This window comes from Suncus etruscus, chromosome 7, assembly GCF_024139225.1.
Source record: "Suncus etruscus isolate mSunEtr1 chromosome 7, mSunEtr1.pri.cur, whole genome shotgun sequence".
Lineage (NCBI taxonomy): Eukaryota > Metazoa > Chordata > Mammalia > Eulipotyphla > Soricidae > Suncus > Suncus etruscus.
The window spans coordinates 30,764,715-30,786,297 of record NC_064854.1 but is presented as its reverse complement, the minus strand read 5'-3'; the positions used below and the strand labels follow the sequence as shown (position 1 = coordinate 30,786,297).

Sequence of the window (21,583 nt, the reverse complement as noted above, 5' to 3'; positions counted from 1 at the left end):
GCCCATCCAGGACCAAAGGTGGTTGGTTCAAATCCTAGTGTCCCATATGGTCCCCCGTGCCTGCCAGGAGCTATTTCTGAGCAGACAGCCAGGAGTAACCCCTGAGCACCGCCGGGTGTGGCCCAAAAAACCAAAAACAAGAAAAATATCTTGTGAGTGAAGCAATTAATAAGCATTCGCTAAGAGCAAATGATAGAATAACGTTTTTGTCAAAAGTTGAGAGTACCAACTTTGTATTTGAAATATTACTTTTTCTTTTTTCTTTTCTTTTTTTTTTTTTTGGTTTTTGGGCCACACCCTGTGACGCTCAGGGGTTACTCCTGGCTATGAGCTCAGAAATCGCCCCTGGCTTGGGGAGACCATATGGGACGCCGGGGGATCGAACCGCGGTCCGTCCTACGCTAGCGCTTGTAAGGCAGACACCTTACCTCTAGCACCACCTTCCCGGCCCCTTCTTTTTTCTTTTTTATCCAAGTTTTTGGTTTGGGGATACCATTGGTGTTCAGGAGCTATTTCTTACTCTGTACTCAGCAGCCCATCTGCACTGCCAGAAATCAAACTGGGATCAGTTACACACAAAGTAAAACTCAAAAGAACACTGAATAAAGGGGTATCTAGGGCCGGAGAGATAGCATGGAGGTGAGGCATTTGCCTTTCATGCAGAAGGTCATCGGTTCAAATCCTGGCATCCCATATGGTCCCCCGAGCCTGCCAAGAGCGATTTCTGAGCATAGAGCCAGGAGTAACCCCTGAGCGCTGCTGGGTGTGACCCAAACCCCCCACCACCAAAAAAAAGAGGTATCTAGGGCCAGAGAGTTAATAAAAATGTTGCGGTGCTTGCTTTACTTGGTGTCAACCCAGTTCACTGTCTCCTCATCACTTTTTCAAATTTCCAAATCTTTTTCAAAATTCCTAAAATAAATGTTTTCAAGAATTCCTAAAATGAACATAATTTTGTTGCAAGTAACAAATTTAATACATGTATTTACAATAGGTAAATTGTCCCAAGCTGTAATTTGGAAGAGGGTCACAACAGAAAGGAAATGGATTATCCATACAAGGAGGCAATAGAACTGGATAAGCCATATAAAAAAATTAAAATTTGGGGCCGGAGAGATAGCATGGAGGTAAGGCATTTGTCTTTCATGCAGAAGGTCATTGATTCAAATCCCGGCATCCTATATTGTCCCCGAGCCTGCTAGATTTCTGAGCATAGAGCCAGGAGTAACCCCTGAGCGTTGCAGGGTGTGACCCCCCCCCGCAAAAAAAGACAAATTTTCATTTAATTAATACTTTAATACTTTAAAACAAAAACAGGGCTTCTATCCAACAGTGCTGGGGGGGGGGGGAGAAGTCATCAACAAGTGGTACTAAGTCCAAAACGCAGGGCCTCACACAACCTAGGTGTGTGTTCTACCACTTACTTCCCACACCAGCAAAGTTTCTCTCTTATTTGGGGGATATGGAAGGGTCACAACCCCTCCCAAGGGTGTTCAAGGATTATTCCTGGTTCTGTGCTTAGGGATCACTCCCAGAGATCTGGGGAAACACGAGGTGCTGGATACTGAACCCAGGTCAGCCAAATTTTACCACATGCAAAGTAGCACCGTACCCACTGTCTCTGGGCAAAGCAATTATCTTTTTTTTTTTTATCCACAAATTTCTTTACCTATCCAGAAATATATAAAGAAAATGAAATTTACTTGTACTTTTCTATATGATTTCTGTGCACTTTTTTATATTTAGTAATGTCTAATATAAAATTAATATTTTTCATAGTACATTCATATACTATAAGAACTTATGAATAAAACAGCACACTTCTAATTATATCCCCTTTTCCTTTCTTTGTTTCCATCACACTTATTTTTCTTTTTTTTCTTTTTTGGTTTTTTTGGGCCATACCTGGCGGTGTTCAGGGGTTACTCCTGGCTATCTGCTCAGAAATAGCTCCTGGCAGGCATGGGGGACCATATGGGACGCCGGGATTCAAACCAATCACCTTAAGTCCTAGATTGGCTAACGCCGCTGTGCTTTATCTCCGTCCCCACACTTATTTTTCTAATAGAATGTATCACAGTAAGAGGAGAAACTTTGTTAAACCTCTTATTATACTTTGTACATAGTAGATATGTTAGAATTTTTGTGTTTTTTTTTTAATTTTTATTTTGATCATAATGGCTTACATATCTTTCACAATAGTATTTTAGGTTCAACATTGAATCAGGGAATACCCATCACCAAATTTGTCCTTCTCCCATCCCAGTTCCCCTTCTGCAACCCATATACCCCAATTATCTTTTCAAATGAAGCTTGTACAACAATCACTATGTTAGGAACTCCCTATAGCCTAGACCACACTTAGCTTATAATTCTGTAAAGAAAAACTAGTTTATAGCTTATACATTTCACATTCACTTCATATTAGAATAAAAGATCCTATAATGCAGTAGATGATAGCTTCTTACTATATTTCCTGAGTACTGGAAAGGAAGGAAGGTCTGATACTTGTGGGTTTTCTTGTGGAAGGAAAAGAAAAGATTATTTAAATGGTATCAGACAAGATAAAATAAGCTAAGGCGTGAGTCCCAAATCAACTCATATAAAATTAAGAGGCTGATAGCCAATACAGCAAATAAGGCACCTGCCTTGCATGAAGTTGACATAAGCAGTATCTATCTGGTCCTCAGAGCACCAATAGGAGTGATTCCTGAGCACGAGGTCAGGAGTAGCACAGACAGGTGTGAATTAAAAATAAACAAAAAACCTTAAAAACACAAAAACTGAAATAATTTTAAATAATTACATATGACATGATTAAATTTTAGAAAAAATAAACAAAGCAAATGTTTTGCAAGCAGCATAAAGCTAGAATTTGACATCTTTAATCACAAGGAAATTAAGATAAAGACAGAATCGCCTTAATATAAATGCCTTTTCACACAACCAGTGTACAAATGATTACCTCATTACTGGAAGCCTCATGCTCAGGAGCTACATCTCGATGCTGGTTTTGAGAAACTGAGGGACTGGCTGAAACAGATGAGCTTTTAGGTGAATGAAAGGCATTGATGAGATGACTGAGAGGAACTGTAACCTGGAAGAGAACAGAAGCTGATATTAGCAGTGTGAAAATGAATAGTATCTTTTTTAGGTTAGGATTTGGAATTAATACACAATGTTAAATATGCCAGGGTCGGGGAGATATAGTCCAAAGGGCAGAGAGTTTGCTTTGTAGGGAGGAAGCCCAGGTTCAACTCATGGCTCTGCATAGTTCTCTGAGCAGCAAGGGGTAAGTCAGTCCCGCCCCAGCTGCCTTCTGCAACAAGTATCAGGTGTAGAAACCTCAACAATGTTAAACATGCTGCATATCTAAATTATACTTTAAAAATTGTAAATATTTAGGCTCACTGCTGGTGAAGAGAAACTAGTGCATTTTTTTAGGATAGTGAATCAAAAGTATTATAAACAACCTAACCGGTAAGATTTATCCTAAGAAAATGATGTGACACGTGTTTACATGATTAAATGACAATTTTCATAAAACAATGAAAAAATTAGTGGAATGATAGAAATTTCCTTTCACTAGGAAGTGATTAAATACCACCACAAAACACTTCAGATATTTAAAAAAGCACAAAAGAGGGGCTGGAGAGGTGGGACAAGTGGTAGGGAGTTTGCCTTGCATGCACTAACCTAGGACAGGAACACAGTTCTATCCCTCAGTGTCCCATATGGTCCCCCAAGCCAGGAGCAATTTCTGAGTGCATAGCCAGGAGTAACCCCTGAGCATCACTGGGTGTGGCCCAAACCCTCTCCCCGCCAAAAAGAAAGCACAAAAGAAAATGTGCTGAAAATTTTTCAAAAGGAAGCATATATCCTCAAATTTATACTTCTCACTTTCCCTACTATACAATTCTGTCTTAACACTCAATACAGGTGCTTGGCATGGAAGTATAATGGGTAGAGCACTTCCCTTGCATGCAACTGGACCAGGGTTTGATCTCTGGCGTCCCATATGGTGCCCAGAGTCCCAATAGGAATGATACCTAGGGGCTGGAGAGAGAGCACAGCAGTAGGGCATTTGACTTGCATGTAGCTAACCTGGAAGGGACTCGGTTTGATTCCTGGCATGTCCCCCAGCCTGCCGGGGCGATTACTGAGTACAGAGTCAGGAGTGACCCCTAAGCACCGCTGGGTGTGGCCCAAAAACCAATCAACCAATAAATAAATAAAGTTTAAAAAAAGAAAAGTTGGGGCTGGAGGGGTGGCACAAGCGATAAGGCATCTGTCTTGCGCACTAGCCTAGGACGGACCATGGTTCGATCCCCCCATATGGTACCCCAAGTCAGGAGTGATTTCTGAGTGCATAGCCAGGAGTAACGCCTGAGCATTAGCAGGTGTGGCCCCAAAACCAAAAATCAAAAAAAAAAAATTAAATAAATAAATAAAGTCAATGTAATCTAAAGTGGATTTTTTCCTACTCTTTTTTTTTCTCATAATTAATAGCTCAAGTCTTAACATCAGAGAGTCACTCCATAGTTCTTTTTTTTTTTTTTTTTTTTTTTTTTGGTTTTTGGGCCACACCCAGCAGTGCTCAGGGGTTACTCCTGGCTGTCTGCTCAGAAACAGCTCCTGGCAGGCACGGGGGACCATATGGGACACCGGGATTTGAACCAACCACCTTTGGTCCTGGATTGGCTGCTTGCAAGGCAAACACCGCTGTGCTATCTCTCCGGGCCCTCCATAGTTCTTATTACTAGAGCTTTCTGAACTTAACCACATCTATGTCGCTTTCATTCTCAATGCTCCCTCATAAAGGTCAGGGTTTAGGGCTCACAAGAACTTTTTTTTTTTTGGTTTTTGGGTCACACCCAGCAGCGCTCAGAGGTTACTCCTGGCTCTACGCTCAGAAATCACTCAAATCGCTCCTGGCAGACTCAGGGGACGATATGGGATGCCGGGATTCGAACCACTGTCCTTCTGCATGAAAGGCAAATGCCCTACCTCCATGCTATATCTCCAGCCCCTCACCAGAACTTTTTAGTAACCAGCCCCTGTTCCTAAAGCCATTTAGAGATGGCCCCTCCCACTGCAATGAATCTAAATCATTTCCTTATCATCCTTAGGTGAGATCCAAAGCAATTCTTTATGCATAACAAAACACAAGAGATTCCCATCAGAAATTCCACAGGATTTTAGGACCCATGCATGTCAAGGAATAGAACAGAGCAAATAGTTTTTATCTGGAGCTGGAGCAATAGCACAGCTGTAGGGCATTTGCCCTGCACGTGGCAGACCCCTGACCAACCATGGTTCCTTCCATTCCAGGCATTCCATATGGTCCCCTGTGACTGCCAGGAGCCATTTCTGTTCCCCCAAAAAAAATAGTTTACATGTATTCTCAAGCTAAAATGTGTGCAAAGGGTGCCAGAGCGATTGTACAATGAATAGGGTGTTTGATTTTCATAAGGCCAACCTGAATACAATCCTTGGCACTTCTTATAGTCCCCACCCCAAGCCAGCCAGGAGTAATTTTTGAGTGCAGAGATAAGAGTAAACCCTAAGCACCTCCAGGTGTGTTCTACCCCTGAAAAAATAAGTAAAACAGGGATTTTCCCATTTTATTTAATTCTGTACACTTACATACCTAACATAAAATGCTTTTACCAATTAAAAAACATGTATTGGGGCCGGCGAGGTGGCGCCAGAGGTAAGGTGTTTGCCTTGCAAGATTAGCCAAGGAAGGACCTCGGTTCAATCCCCCAGCGTCCCATATGGTCCCCTCAAGCCAGGGGTAATTTCTGTGAGCACTTAGCCAGAAGTAACCCCTGAGCAACGGGTGTAGCCCGAAACACCAAAATATAAATAAATAAAACATAAAAAACATGTTTTTTTTACTTTATTCAACTCTGTATCTCAATGCAATAATGTATGTACCTTGTTTTCAAATTGCCTAAAAATATTTTAATGATTCAAAATTTATGGTTTTTTTTTTTTGGTTTTTGGGCCACACCCGGTGACACTCAGGGGTTACTCCTGGCTATGCGCTCAGAAGTCACTCCTGGCTTGGGGGACCATATGGGATGCCGGGGAATTGAACAGCGGTCCGTCCTAGGCTAGCACTCTCAAGGCAGACACTTTACCTCTAGCGCCACCACGCCGGCCCCAAAATTTATGTTTTTCTCTATTTTATTCAACTCCATATTCCAATGCACCTGATAGGTAGATGCTAAGTATCTGAATAAAAGCTTAATTTAAATGGATTCTTAGGAGATACCAAATTTTAGATCATAAGCTGTATCTATATCATTTTACCTACCCACAGATGTCAAAAGGATTAGTTACCATTATACTTCCTATTTATTTTTGGGGTTTTAGCAATATTAAGGGGACCGTGTGGTGCTGAGGATCTAATCAGAGTCAGCACATTAACTCCTGAATCATTTGTTCTGCCCTCCATTTTGAGAGTATGGTAGGGACTGGGCACACTTGGTGGTGACCAGGCATAACTTCTGTAATCAGCTGTCACTCCTGGGAAGTGCAAGGAGGACAAGGCCATGCTGGAGACTGAACACACGCAAGGCAAGCAACTGAACCCCTGTATTTGCTCTCTAGCCCTGTAATTCCCATTTATATAAAGAAACTCTATTATAATGCTTGGTGACATGTTCAAAATTACAACCATTAAGTAGAGAAGCAAGGATTCTAACCCAGACAATCAGACTCCAAATTCCAGTTAATACTAGTCAACAATTATTAATATAAAATAAATTCAGGGCCAGAGCAATGACACAGTGGGTAGAGTGTTTGCCTTACATGTGGCCGACTCAGGTTCAGTCCGTGGCATCCCAAATGGAACCTCAAGCCCGACAGGAGTAAATCCTGAGCGCAGAGCTAGGAGTAACCCCTGAGCATTGCTTGGTGTAGGCAAAAAAAGAAAAAAAAAGAAATTCATAATTGTTAAATAAAAAAAGCAGACTAGAAAACATTTCTGATTGTCAAAGGACTTATTACTCTAAAATTGATCTCCTTAGGTAATGCAGTTATGGACAACCTTTCTTTTTTTTTTTTTTTTATTTAAATTTCTCTTTCGGGCCGGCGTTTGCCTTGCAAGCAGCCGATTCAGGACCAAAGGTGCTTGGTTCGAATCCCGGTGTCCCATATGGTCCCCCGTGCCTGCCAGGAGCTATTTCTGAGCAGACAGCCAGGAGTAACCCCTGAGCACCGCCGGGTGTGGCCCAAAAAAAAAATTTCTCTTTCACTGATTCTTGGTTTGTTTTGGGGGCCACGTTATACTATGTTCAGGACCTATTCCCTGTTTGTCACTCAAAGTCCATCTGCTACTCAGGAAGCCGTAAGGGGTCTGGGATCAAGCCCAAACCTCCTGCATGCAAAATAGATACCCCAAACTGTTTAACTACCATTCAACCATATAATTTCCTTTCAAATGTCTGCCATAGAGACAGGTGTGAGTAGGGGAGTAGAGAACAGGGGACAGGAGGGACAAAGGGGAAATTGGTGTTGAGAAATGAACACTGGTGAAGAGATAGGTGCTGGAACACTGGTATTGGAAACTCAACTATCAACTATTTTACTCTTTCTCAAGGTGATTTAATAATTTTTTTCAGCAATTTTAACAATGACAATGTATTTTTAATTGGGAATTACAAACTCTTTTTTGTCTGTTTTGTTTTTGGGCCACACCCATTGATGCTTAGAAATCGACCCTGGCTTGGGGAGACCATATGGAACGCTGGGGGGATCGAACCGTAGTCCATCGTAGGCTAGCGCTTGAAAGGCAGATGCCTTACTTCTAGCACCATCGCTCCTACAAATTCTTTCATAACTATAGAAGCCCAGTCATTATTCAAGACATACATCCTGTCTATTCCTTGGAAAATTTTACTAATCTCTTCTTATTTAAAAAAAGAATTTAAGAGGCCGGAGAGATAACATAGAGGTAGGGCATTTGCCTTGCATTCAGAAGGACGGTGGTTCAAATCCCAGCATCCCATATGGTCCCCCAAGCCTGCCAAGAACAATTTCTGAGCATAAAGCCAAGAGTAACCCCTGAGCGCTGCCGGGTATGACCCAAAAAAATGGAAAAAGGGAACGAAGGAAGGAAGGAGGGAGGGAGGGAGGGAGGGAGGGAGGGAGGGAGGGAGGGAGGGAGGGAGGGAAGGAGGGAGGGAGGGAGGGAGGGAAGGAGGGAGGGAGGGAGGGAGGGAGGGACGGATTGATTTAAATTGCTAAGACATTATTTGTTGCATCTTTTAAAGTTCACCTCAACAAGCCAAAGAAACAGTACAGCAGGTAGGACACTTGCCTTGTACGTGGCAGACCCAGATTCCATCCATGGCACCCAATGGCCCCCAGAGCACTGCCAGGAATGATCCCTGAATGCAGAGCCTGGAATAAGGCCTGAACACTGTTACATGTCCCCTCCCCACCCAAAAATTTACATCTGTATCTTTCCTAATTTGATAACTTAAATTCAACTGTATTCAACCATTTACACAAGCTAAGAATTACAAAAATGTTTACTATTTTTCACAGCATATACTGCATCCTAACAAGAGGATTAAACTACCTCTTATGTATAGTGTATAACTATCCAGCTATTGACAATTTTTCCTAAAAGTTGGTCTTCTTGATGTAAACATTTTGAAATTTATCTTCAAAAAGCTATTATTTGTTTGTTTGCTTGTTTTGGTTTTTGGGTCACACCCGGTAGTACTCAAGGGTTATTCCTGGCTCTACACTCAGAAATCGCTTCTGGCAGGCTCGGGGGACCATATGGGATGCCAGGATTCGAACCACCTTCCTTCTGCATGCAAGACAAATGCCCTGCCTCCATGCTATCTCTCCGGCCCCTCAGAAAGCTATTATTGTGGGGGCCAGAGTGATAGCACAGCAGTAAGGCGTAAAGGACCCAGATTTCATCCTGGCATCCCATATGGTTCCCCCAAGCCTGCCAGGAGCAATTTCTGAGCATCTTAGTTGGCACCTTAGTTAATATCCTACTTATGGATTGGTTAATCAAACCAAAAAAAAAAAAAAATCTTTCCATCCCTCCAAAAGCTAACTTTCGTCTTCAGATTAAGTCTCACTCCCCTCGGGGCCGGGCAGTGGCGCTGAAGGTAAGGTGCCTGCCTTGCCTGCGCTAGCCTTGGACGGACCGCGGTTCGATCCCCTGGTGTCCCATATGGTCCCCCAAGCCAGGAGCAACTTCTGAGCACATAGCCAGGAGTAACCCCTGAGCGTTACTGGGTGTGGCCCAAAAACCCAAAAAAAAAAAAAAAAAAAAAAGTCTCACTCCCCTCTTCCTACAACCACTGCCACCACTCTACTGGTGCACATTCTCTCTTTCCAGAAAATACTTCAATACTACTCACAACTCAAAACACTTACACCTTCGACCTAACAATTTCCAGACAGCAAAAGGCCAGAGTGACCTATTAAATGTTTTGCTTACCTGCACCATGTGGTTTGCTGAGCAGGGCCAGAAGTGGCCCCCCACTCACTCAGTTTCAGCCCCTGAACACTGCAGATATACAACCCACCGGCTGCAGTCCCTGAGCACTGTAGACGTGCTTCCGTAAAGTTCCCACCAAATAAAAAATAAACCCATGCTTACCGGCATCCGGGAAACACAACATCCTGCACTAAAGTTCCTTTTCTTTCTTTTTTTTTTTTTTAATTTCTTTTGTTTTGGGGTCACATCCAGCAACGCTCAGGGGTTACTCCTGGCTTTATAAGCTCAGAAATCGCTCCTGACAGGCTCGGAGGACCATATGGGATGCTGGGATTCAAACCACTGTCCTGCATGCAAGGCAAATGCCCTGCCTCCATGCTCTCTCCGGCCTCTAAAGTTCCTTTTCTTTTCTTTTTTTTTTTTTTATTTTTTATTTTTTTTTGGTTTTTGGGTCACACCCTGTGACGCTCAGGGGTTACTCCTGGCTATGCGCTCAGAAGTTGCTCCTGGCTTCTTGGGGGACCATATGGGACGCCGGGGGATCGAACCGCGGTCCGTCCTAGGCTAGCGCAGGCAAGGCAGGCACTTTACCTCCAGCGCCACCGCCCGGCCCTAAAGTTCCTTTTCTAATCAGCTTCTTCCCATACTCATCTGTATCACAGTGTACTTTCTCTAATGACCACTCGCCAGACACAGGGCACTGCCTGTGTCGTCCACTCTACCAGGCTCTTCCCAGGACCTCCTGCTGCCAACCCCTTGAGTGCACCAGAAATAACTTGACTTTCCTTCACTATCTAGGCGAATTCCGACTCATCTACTTTTTGTCACCAGAAGATTCCATATTTGCTTGTTCGTTGCCCCCCAATACTGATCTCTGAAAAATAACAACCTCCGTTACTTTCACCGAGTCAATACTGGCAAAACAAAACCAAAACCAAAGGAGTAAGAATACACAAAAAGAACTTGATCACATGCTCTATTCACTCCAGAATTGTCCAAGTTACTTTGAAACCTGAACATTCTCCCCATATGTGTGACTGACAGGGCTGTAAGAACTCCAAATTTCACCAAAAGCTTAAAATCACGAATAAATAAAAAAAAATAAAAATAACTGTCAAGAATGAGCATGCCTCATAATCAAAGAACTGAAATGCTCTGGGCGATCTTTTTTTTTTTTTAATCTGCTTTAAATTGGAGAGAATGAAGAAAGGCTGCCTTTATCTCCTGAAGCCATATTTTTGTTTTTCTACTGCAAATCATCAACAGAACTCGAACAGCTCAAAATGCAGCAATCCCGGGTGTTTTATTTCTGGTCGAAGAAAGGAAAAGGGAAGAATAAATCCTGATGCATTTCTCCAACAGGAACACAGGCTTGTCTGGAAATCCACTTGCAGGGGAAGAAAAGGAGGGCGGGCAAGAACAATGCAACTCCCAGGAGAAAAGAGATTTTTGGGAAGAAAAAGAATCCTGACTCCCTTTTAACCAGGCAGAAGCAATCTCCACCCCTACTCCCACCCCCACTCCCAGGCCGAACCCCGGACACTTCAACAATGCAAAATTTCCCGCAGAATTCCAAGGCTAGCTCTTGCACCAAGCCTGGGCCCAACCAGACTGTCAGCAGTCTGAGCAGTTGTGGGCTTTCGGGGTGAGGGTTTATTTGGCCATTTTTCTTTTTTCAAATACTCTGATTCTCCTCTCATGAATCACCTCTTGCACCCCAAGATCCTTGCAAAACACAAGCAGACGCCCCAGGAGGGCCCAGGGAGGCAAAGGGGAACGTCAAGGCTCACCTGCGGCTGCACTGTGCTGGACAGGGAAAACATCTCCTCCGGGCCGTCGGCGACCTCACCCGCCGGCCGCGAATGCCTTTCTGTGCACGGCTGGGCGGGGAGGCGCCGAGCCCTTCTGGGTCGCCCCTTCCTTCCCGCTCCCCGCTGGCCCTGCCCCTCACTCTGGCTAGGAACGGAAAATGGCCTCCCCTGCCTGGCCCGCGGCTGCTGCAACGCCAGGCATCGGGCCCGGAAGCCGAGGCCACGCCGCCAGTACTTCCGGGGCAAGTGGGCGGCGCCACCCGGGACGTGCGTCGGAAATTCGCTTCCGGCCGGCACCCGAGGCCCGCTGGGTGGGGCCGCAGGCCCGGAAAAGATTTGACAGGGCTTGGCAGGAGTATGTTCTTTGCAGAACTTACATTCTCCTAGACCTAGCCCTAGCGGGACATTTCTTTTCTTTTTTTGTCTTCTTGCCTCCTCCATTTTTTTACTTTTTTCTCTTTTTACTTTTCTTTTTTTCTTTCTTCCTCCTTCCTTTCTTCCTTTATCTCTTTTCTTTCTTTCTCCTTCCCTTCTTTTTCTTTCTTTTTTTTTCTTTTTTATTTTATTTTTTTTTTGGTTTTTGGGCCACACCCGGCGGTGCTCAGGGTTTACTCCTGGCTATCTACTCAGAATCGCTCCTGGCAGGCTCAGGGGCCCATATGGGATAACCGGGATTCAAACCACTGTCTTTCTGCATGCAAGGCAAACGCCCAACCTCCATGCTATCTCTCTGGCCCCGACATCGACTGATTACTAATCCTGACTTTCTCTTCGTCCAGTGGTTTTTTTTTTTCAGAGTCTTGAACGCTTTCGCTACCATTTACTGTTATGCTTTCCAAGATCCTTCTAAAATCCTTTCTGCGGTCACTCATCTGTTTCAGTCCTGAAAATGACATCCTGTTCAAATGTCAGATGATTACAGGGTCCCTCCCCACTTCCCGCTCTCCCGGTTTGGCCGCATTGTCTGATTTCCTTTGCCATACTCTGAAACACATCCAGCTGGTTTGCATTCCTTGAAAAGGAGGAGAAGGAGGAAGGGAGTGAAAGATCTACGTGGAGTTGAGACATTATTATTGTTGTTATTTATTATTATAATTAATTATTAATAATATAGTGGGATAAAGGCAAGAGCCACTAACTCCGTTCAGAGAACCGGGCGAAAGCTTCAAATCCATGACCTGAGCGGCAAGTCACCATTGCCCCATTTCCAGCTGGCCAAGGTTTGTTTGCAATAACAAATGAGCTCAATGGCCGCAGTCCCGCCCCCTTGCGGGGTCTGATTGGTTCCAGACCTGTCCTTCGCGGTCCTGCCCTCAAGCCCATTGGCTTCTCCGGCATGCGGGGGCGTGGCTAGTCAAATGGGTGGGGTCTATAGGGCGGTGACGTGGTGACGTCAGGACGAGCGCGGGGGCGGAGTCTCGCTTTGAACCGGGTTGGCGGGACTGGAGGCCGCACCTGGCTGGACCGTGGCGTCCGCTGCAGGCTTCTTCTTGGCTTCTCCCTCGGCCTGCCCGGGATGGAGGCCACCGGGGGCGAAGAAGAGAGTCGGGGTAGCCCAGAGAAAGGCGAGTGCGTGAACACGGTGCCGGTGCCTAGACCTCCGTCCATTGAGGAATTCAACATCGTGAAGCCCATCAGCCGCGGCGCCTTCGGGAAAGTGTATCTGGGGCAGAAAGGGGACAAGTTGTATGCGGTCAAGGTAAGAAAGCTGAAGGTAAGGCAGGTGGTGAAGGAGTGCAAGGGGGACCCCGGGCCCCAGAGACCAAGTTGTACCCTGCCTGGCTGGCTGAAGGCTCCCCATCTTGGGATGACATAGCCTGGCAAGTACCAACTCGCTCGGGCCCGCCCTGTCCCTTCCTCCCGCTGCTTGGAAGACGCACAAGGATTTTGCAAGCTCTTTGGACCTTTACCGGATTATATTTGAAACTTTGAATTGCAAACCGTTATTTCTAGAGCTGAATTCTGTCCATCGGAATAGCTTGATTTCGGAAGCGTATCACCAAAGGATCTCATTGAACAAAATTTCTCCCCAGTTCCTCCAGGATAGATTGGAATGTAGTCGAGAGACCAAGCTAAAATATAACCCAAAGCTGATCTTTCATACTTTTCAGCAGTACATGCACACATACACTTAAAAAGCACCCAAGAGTTTTTCAACGGGTCATGCTTGTTCCTTTCACTGCCACAGTTTGAATTACTCATACTAAACTTCAGCACCCAATGAACCTAATAAAGGGAAGAAACAGCAATGTGAGTGGCAGGAAGTGATTTAAGCTCTTCTTGGGCATTTTCTGTATAAATGTCTGGCAGACACTACCGCTGTACTTGTCTGACCTTCAACAATTCTCTCCACCTAAAAATCGCCTAAAAGCTCAAACTCCCTGCCTTCTCTCCCTATAACATGATCTCTAATACAGTCTCAACTTCTGAGCCCTTTTAACTTTATCTAGTCTACATAGCATAACTCCCAGCTAGTGCTATTAACCCTATGGCATTCTTCCTTTTTTGTTTTGTTTTGTTCTTATTTTGAACCCACATCTATCAGTGCTCAAGGCTTACTCTTGTCTTTGCTCTCAGGGGCTCAGAAAACCATACTGGATTGGATGCCAGCAATCAAACCCAGGTCAGCTGCTTGCTAGCACCTTACCTGCTGTACTATCTCTCTTGTCTCCTGTTTTCATTCTTATTTTCTCTCATGTTTCATTTCCTAATCTCACAAGTGCAGGCCTATTTTATCTCTCACTAGTTTTTTCCAAAAAGTGCAAATCAGTTTTTGCGAAACTAATGACTGGGTTACCATCTCCACTGTCCAAATTGAGAATATTCCCCTCAGCTTCCAAAGATCTCTCCAACCCATCTACAGAGTTCCCATTGTCTTCACCCATTTTGTGCTTCTTCATAGTTTGGTCTGTGCTAGACATTGCATATAAGTATAATCATGCATTATTTCATCATTTTTCATTTGTCTAACTTTTTTCATTTTTCTGCTTAATTACTTGTTCATTTGGGGATGGTGGGGCTTGGGGGCCACACCTCTTGCTACTCAGAGGACCATATGCAGTGCTGGGGATTAAACTGGATTTGACTACATGCAACGCAAGTACCTTATCCCCTGTACTGTCTCACTGGTCTATCACATGACTAATGTTTTGAGAATCATCAGTGCTTTATTTTTAATTTGAGCACTTGAGAATAGACTTTTGTAACTGAATTCTCATTACAGTCTTCTTGCTGTCACTTGCATGAATTTTCTAAATTCCTTAAAAATGTAATTTTTAGGCTCATGTAAATGCATTTTGGTTTCTGTTTGGGGCAACACCTCAGGAGTCACTTCAAGTGGGCTAGTGGGCTCCAGGTATCATATGGGGGTGCCCCAAGTGACCACGCCCCAATTTACTGCGTGCAAGACTAGTACCCTAACACTGTACTATCAATCAGACCCGAGATTCTGGCTTTAAACTTCACTATATCTTCCATTTATTCTTCATTTAGTAACCTAGGCAATTTATCTCAATGTTGGTTATTATCTTGCTGCTGAACTTGTGCTGGTTCCTCCTTAAGTACTTTTTTTCTGTCCTCAGTTCTTCAAGTTAGTTATGTATTGAGATCTGTTTCAGTATACTGACATTTTTAAACCCACCCCATTGAAACAAATTCTTCCTGGTTTCCTATATAATTATTCACTATCCATTATTGAAGTGAAATACAAAATTTTTTTTTTTTTTTGGTTTTTGGGCCACACCCGGCGGTGCTCAGAAATTTCTGAGCTATCTGCTCAGAAATAGCTCCTGGCAGGCACAGGGGACCATATGGGACGTCAGGATTCGAACCGACCACCTTAGTTCCTGGATTGGCTGTTTGCAAGGCAAACACCGCTGTGCTATCTCTCCAGCCCCACAAATTGATTTTTTTTTTTTTTTTTTTGGTTTTTGGGCCACACCCGTTTGACGCTCAGGGGTTACTCCTGGCTATGTGCTCAGAAATCGCCCCTGGCTTGGGGGGACCATATGGGACGCCGGGGGATCGAACCGTGGTCCTTCCTTGGCTAGCGCTTGCAAGGCAGACACCTTACCTCCAGCGCCACCTACCCTGCCCCACAAATTGATTTTTAATTAATATTTGTTGAATATCTTATTGTGTGTTCTGGGCTAGAGAGGTTGCAGTGAATGAAATTTATCTCATGTCTTCTCTTCAGATCTAATTGTACTGATAAGTAAAATCATGTTATAGACTTGGTCACTATTCGTAGTCTTCTTAAGGGGGTGTTGAGTTTGGGCCGCACCTGTATGTGCCCAGGGATCACTTCTGGCAGTTTTTAGGGGACTATATGTGGTACTGGCCATTGAATCTGGATCAAAAACCAAAAATGGATTGGAGTGATAGTACAGCAGGTAGGGCATTTGCCTTGCACACACCAACCGAGGACTGACTAGGTTCCATCCCCCGCATCCCATATGGTCCCCCAAGCCTGCCAGGAGCAAATTTTTTTTTTTTTTTTTTGGTTTTTGGTTTTTGGGCCACACCCTGTGACGCTCAGGGGTTACTCCTGGCTATGCGCTCAGAAGTTGCTCCTGGCTTCTTGGGGGACCATATGGGAGCCGGGGGATCGAACCGCGGTCCGTCCTAGGCTAGCGCAGGCAAGGCATGCACCTTACCTCCAGCGCCACCGCCCGGCCCCCAGGAGCAATTTTTGAGCATAATGCCAGGAGTAACCCCCAAGTGCCACTGGGTGTGGCCCAAAGGAAAAAACATTACAAAACAAAAAACCAAAAAGAGACTAATGGTTTCTAGAAATAAAAGTTCTTGATTAGTAGTATTTCTAGAAATTTACATTTTAACTATTTGGTTTAGTGCTTAAACAACATAGATTATCATTTTACTTCCTGACTATTTATACTGAGATCTGAATAGATTATTTTCTTTCAGACTGCATTTGCAGGGCTAGAGGAATAGTACAAAAGGCAGGGTACTTTTGCCTTGCATGTAGTTTACCCAGGTTCTATTCCTAGCACCACATATGGTCCATGAGCACTGCCAGGTGTGGCCCCAAAACAAAAATGAGACTGAATTAGAGACAGGTAGCTTTTAGTAATTCTAACCATTCTTCACTTTTTTTTTTTCCAAACCAAAAACTCCTTATTTTGTATTTTAAAAATATAAATAAATGAAATGTATTTTGTCTATTTGGATCATAAAAGAATAAGAAGTTTAAAATTATTAGCTAATATTTTTCTGTTTCAGAATACCAGAGAGATAGTATAATGAGCAGGGCACTTTCCTTATTTGTGACCCACCCAGGTTCCATCCCTGGCATCCTCTCCGGTCCCCAGAGCACCACCAGGAGTATTGCCATTGTGTCTCGAAAACCAAGGGGGGAATAAAAAGGATCAGCAGAACATAATTTTTTTCATAATATGTTAGACGGAATATTTGCTTACCTTTTTTATTAAACAAAAAGAAAGATGATACTTTGATACCATGATATAAGGGTATTAAAAAGAGTTGATTTTTTTTTAATTTTTTTGTTTTGCTTTTTGTTTTTTTGGGCCACACCCATTGGATGCTCAGGAGTTACTCCTGGCTAAGTGCTCAGAAATTGTCCCTGGCTTGGGGGGACCATATGGGAGGCCAGGGGATAGAACTGCGGTCCTTCCTTGGCTAGCGCTTGCAAAGCAGACACCGTACCTCTAGCGCCACCACACCGGGCCCCGAGATTTGATTTTTGAGCCATACCTATGGTGCTACCGCCTTCTGGTGCAGTGCTCAGTAGCCAGATGCAGAGCTGGAGATCAGACCACATGGAAAGGAAACACTTTATCTGCTTTACTCTCTGCCGCCCAAGGTCAAGTGTTCTGTGTTGAAGTTCTGTTTTTAGTTTGCCACATTTGCTGTTTTTCTGGAAGTTTCTTTTTTTTTTTTTTTTGGTTTTTGGGTCACACCTGGCAGCGCTCAGGCAGTACTCCTGGCTCTACGGTCAGAAATTGCTCCTGGCAGGCTCCAGGCAGACAGGGGGACCATAAGGGATGCCGGGATTTGAACCATCATCCTTCTGCATGCAAACGCCTTATCTCTCTGGTCCCTTTCTGGCAGTTTCTTGAAGGGAAATGACATTGTGTTTTATTTCATTTGGTTGTTTTCATGATGGCAGCTTTGAAGCCTGGGAACATTTTGAAATAAGTAATACAGTTAATTCCTGTGGTCTTTTTACCTGTTGTGATCTAGGTTGTCAAAAAAGCTGACATGATCAACAAAAATATGACTCATCAAGTACAAGCAGAGAGGGATGCGCTGGCACTAAGCAAAAGTCCTTTTGTTGTTCATTTGTATTATTCACTGCACTCAGTAAACAATGTCTATTTGGTAAGTAAATTATTTGACCTTTTTTTTAATTAAGCTGTTACTGAACCTAGTAACTTAAAATCTTTTACTTTTTTAAGAATAAAATCTTTGGCTTGCTCTTCAAACTGGTGTTATCTCTTTCCATGGAGTTGGGCCTTTTCTGTCAGAGGTTATAGAGAGGGTGGCATTTGGCTGTTGTAATTCATGCAGAAAAGGGAATCTGTCCTTCTCCCTGCTCGAGAATGCCCCAGGACCGGAGAGGTATATACGGGCATTATTTTCTTTTGGGCTTGATAGTGAAACTGGCCATTTTTCTGCCAAGAAGATCTCAGATCTAATAAGTCAGAGGGAGAGAGATAGATCCAGAATAGTCTCATTCATCTATGGGTTTTAAGAAAAATTAAAGACATCACAGTAATAATGCCCAGAGACAATAGAGATGAGGGCCGGAAGGGCCATCTCACAATATGAAGCTCACCACGGAGTGGTGTAGCGCAGTTAGGGAAATGACTACACTAAAAACTAGCATGATGATGTTAATGAGAGAAGTAGAATGCCTGTCCCGAATACAGGCAGGGGTGGGGAAGGAGGGGGATGCATTGGTGGTAGGAGTGTTGCACTGGTAAAGGGGGGGATTTCTGTTTATGAGTGAAACCCGACTACAATCATGCTTGTAATCATAGTGCTTAAATAAAGATTTTATTAAAAAAAAATCGCTCCTGGCAGGCTCTGGAAACCATACACATGGCATTCAGGGGCTGAGGGGTTGGAGGGAGGAATTGAACCCGGTCTGTCCTGGGTCGTCTGCATGCAATGCAAACGGATGGTAGTTTGAATCTCTGCATCCCTATGGTCCTCCGTGCCTTTCAGGAGCAATTTCTGAGTGCAAAGCCAGGAGTAACCCCTGAACACTGCTGGACATGACTGAACAATAAATAAATAAACTGTAATGAAATTTGAGCAGATTAATGCTAAGCATGTCAAATGGTGTCTGGTACATGATGCTTAAAATAATTCTTTTTTTTGGGGGGGGGCCACACCCGGCGGTGCTCAGGGGTTACTCCTGGCTGTCTGCTCAGAAATAGCTCCTGGCGGGCCCGGAGAGATAGCACAGCGGTGTTTGCCTTGCAAGCAGCCGATCCAGGACCAAAGGTGGTTGGTTCGAATCCCGGTGTCCCATATGGTCCCCTGTGCCTGCCAGGAGCTATTTCTGAGCAGACAGCCAGGAGTAACCCCTGAACACTGCCAGGTGTGGCCCAAAAACCAAAAAAAAGAAAAAGAAAAAGAAATAGCTCCTGGCAGGCACGGGGGACCATATGGGACACCAGGATTCGAACCAACCACCTTTGGTCCTGGATCGGCTGCTTGCAAGGCAAACTCCGCGTTGCTATCTCTGGCCCCGAATATTTTATTTTTTAAATGTTGGGAAAAATAGAAGTGACCCTGAGCACAGAAATTGGAATAAGTCCTGAGCACCACCAGGTGTGGCCCAAAAAATCAGAGGGAATAAATTTTGTTGGACAGAAATCAAAACTTTTTTTTTTTGGGGGGGGGGGTGTTGGGCCACACCTTGTGACGCTCAGGGGCTGCTCCTGGCTCTGTGCTCAGAAATCACTCCTGGCAGGATTAGGGGACCATATGGGAAACCAGGATTCGAACAACCACCCTTCTGCATGCAAGGCAAATGACCCATCGCTGTGCTATCTCTCCGGCCCCATTTTTCTTTTTTGTGATTAAAAAAATAATTAGAGGGGCCAGAGAGATAGCATGTAGGTATGGCTTTTGTCTTTCATGCAGAAGGTCATTGGCATCCTCTATGGTCCCCTGAACCTGCCAGGAGCAATTTCTGAGCGTGGAGCCAGGAGTAACCCCTGAGCGCTGCTGGTTGTGACCCAAAAACAAAACAAACAAAAAAATTAGAGCTTTGGGCCAGAGAGATAGAGATAGCATGGAGGTAAGGTGTTTGCCTTGCATGCAGAAGGATGGTGGTTCAAATCCCGGCATCCCATATGGTCCCCTGAGCCTGCCTGGAGTGATTTCTGAGCATAGAGCCAGGAGTAACCCCTGAGTGCTGCCCAGTGTGACCTCAAAACCAAAATAAATAAAATAAATAAATAAATAAATAAAAATTAGAGCTTAAAAAAAGGGGGGAGGCCAGAAAGATAGCACAGCAGTAGGGTATTTTGCCTTGCAAGTGGCTGACCCAGAACCAACGGTGGTTCGAATCCCGGCATCCCATATGATCCCCCGTGCCTGCAGGAGCAATTTCTGAGCACAGCGCCAAGAGTAACCCCTGAGGGTCACAGGATGTGGCCCAGAAACAACAACAACAAAAGAATTAGAGCTGAGTAAGTAAGCTCTATTTGGATGGCACCAGTATCATCATCTTTTTTTTTTTTCTTTTTTTTACCAGTATCTTCTTAACATACTTTCTCTGGCAGTTCTAGTGCTGTAACAAAAGAATAAATACTGTAGTTGCAACACCAATCAATATTTACTGGCTGACCCTGAAAGCTGGAAACATTCAGCTTCCAAGAAGAGATAGAAGCCTTTTTAACGCTTTAATTCCTGGTCCCTCTAATGCCTCATCACAGGCTATTAATATGCAATTATGTGTACCTTCCCCAGGACTATGGCTGATTGTGGCATCAATCCTAACATATCCCTGAGTTAAGAATCCCCCCAACTCTACTCACAGCAGCTGTCAGAAGACTAAGTGAAATTTCCACTGAGTCCTTGAATTGATGTAGTATACAATCATAATGTATTTTTTTATTTTCTTTCTTTCTTTCTTTCTTTCTTTCTTTCTTTCTTTCTTTCTTTCTTTCTTTCTTTCTTTCTTTCTTTCTTTCTTTCTTTCTTTCTTTCTTCTTTCTCTCTCTTTCTTTCTTTTCTTTTCTTTTCTTTTCTTTTCTTTTCTTTTCTTTTCTTTTCTTTCATTTTTGGTTTGGGGGCCACATCCAGCGGTGCTCAGGGGTTACTCCTGGCTGTCTGCTCAGAAATAGCTCCTGGCAGGCACGGGGGACCATATGGGACACCGGGATTCAAACCAACCACCTTTGGTCCTGGATCGGCTGCTTGCAAGGCAAACGCCGCTGTGCTATCTCTCCGGGCCCCGTATTTTTTATTTTCTATTCTTAAAATTACATAAGAAACCATATCTTCTCTGCTAGCTTTATCTTTTTTTTTTTTTTTTTTTTGTGATGGGATGGATGTTTGGGTCACAACCATTGAGGTTCACTCCTGGCTCTGCACTCAGGGATCATTCTTGGCAGACTCAGGACCATATGGCATATGGGGATCAAACCCATGCAAGGCAAGCAAGTTTCCTGCGATACTATGTTCTGCCCCACTAAATTCATCGTTGATCTCTTTCTCTTTTACTCTCTCTGTCTATCTCTCTGTCTCTATCTCTGTCTCTCTCTCTTTCTCTCTCTCTCTACACACATCTTTTTCTCCATTTAAGCACCATAGTTTACAATTCTATTAATAACAGTATTTTATATTTATGTATTTGGTGAGAAATAAAGCTAATGTGGTAAGTTCAAACAAACAAACAATGATAGATCTAAAGAAAGAGTATTTAGAAAATCTATTTTGCATTTTCCTAAATCTAAATACTTTTTCAGGCTAAGCAGGTTTTTTTTGTTTGGTTGGGTCTTTTTGTTGTTGGTGGTGGTGGTGGTGGTTGTTTTGGGGTCACACCCAACAAAGCTTGATAGACTATATGGGATGCTGGAGAGGGAACCAAGGTCAGTCGCAGGCAAAGCACTTTACCCACTGTATTCTTTCTCTAGCCCCTAAACTGTTTTTGTTTGGTCATGCCAGAGATCAAACCCAGGACTATATATGCAAGAAATGTGCTTTGTTGCTGAGCTACATAAATTTAGCACTAAATTTAAAATCTATATCACCTGAGCAAATCTGGAATTTTCTTGGCACTGAGTGGTACCAA

At 43.8% G+C, this 21,583-nt stretch overlaps 1 protein-coding gene across 1 annotated transcript in view; it reads right to left on the bottom strand.

Annotated features, from left to right (window-relative positions):
- Window positions 1-11,490, bottom strand: part of YME1L1 (YME1 like 1 ATPase) — a 49,112-nt gene extending 37,622 nt beyond the window's left edge. The window contains exons 1-2 of the mRNA XM_049777769.1: window positions 11,269-11,490; window positions 2,966-3,097 (exon numbers count right to left, since the gene is read on the bottom strand). Of these exons, the coding sequence (XP_049633726.1) occupies window positions 2,966-3,097; window positions 11,269-11,301 (165 nt within the window). The 5' untranslated portion in view covers window positions 11,302-11,490. The remainder of the gene's footprint in view (window positions 1-2,965; window positions 3,098-11,268) is intronic.
- Between the last annotated feature and the right edge of the window lie 10,093 nt (window positions 11,491-21,583).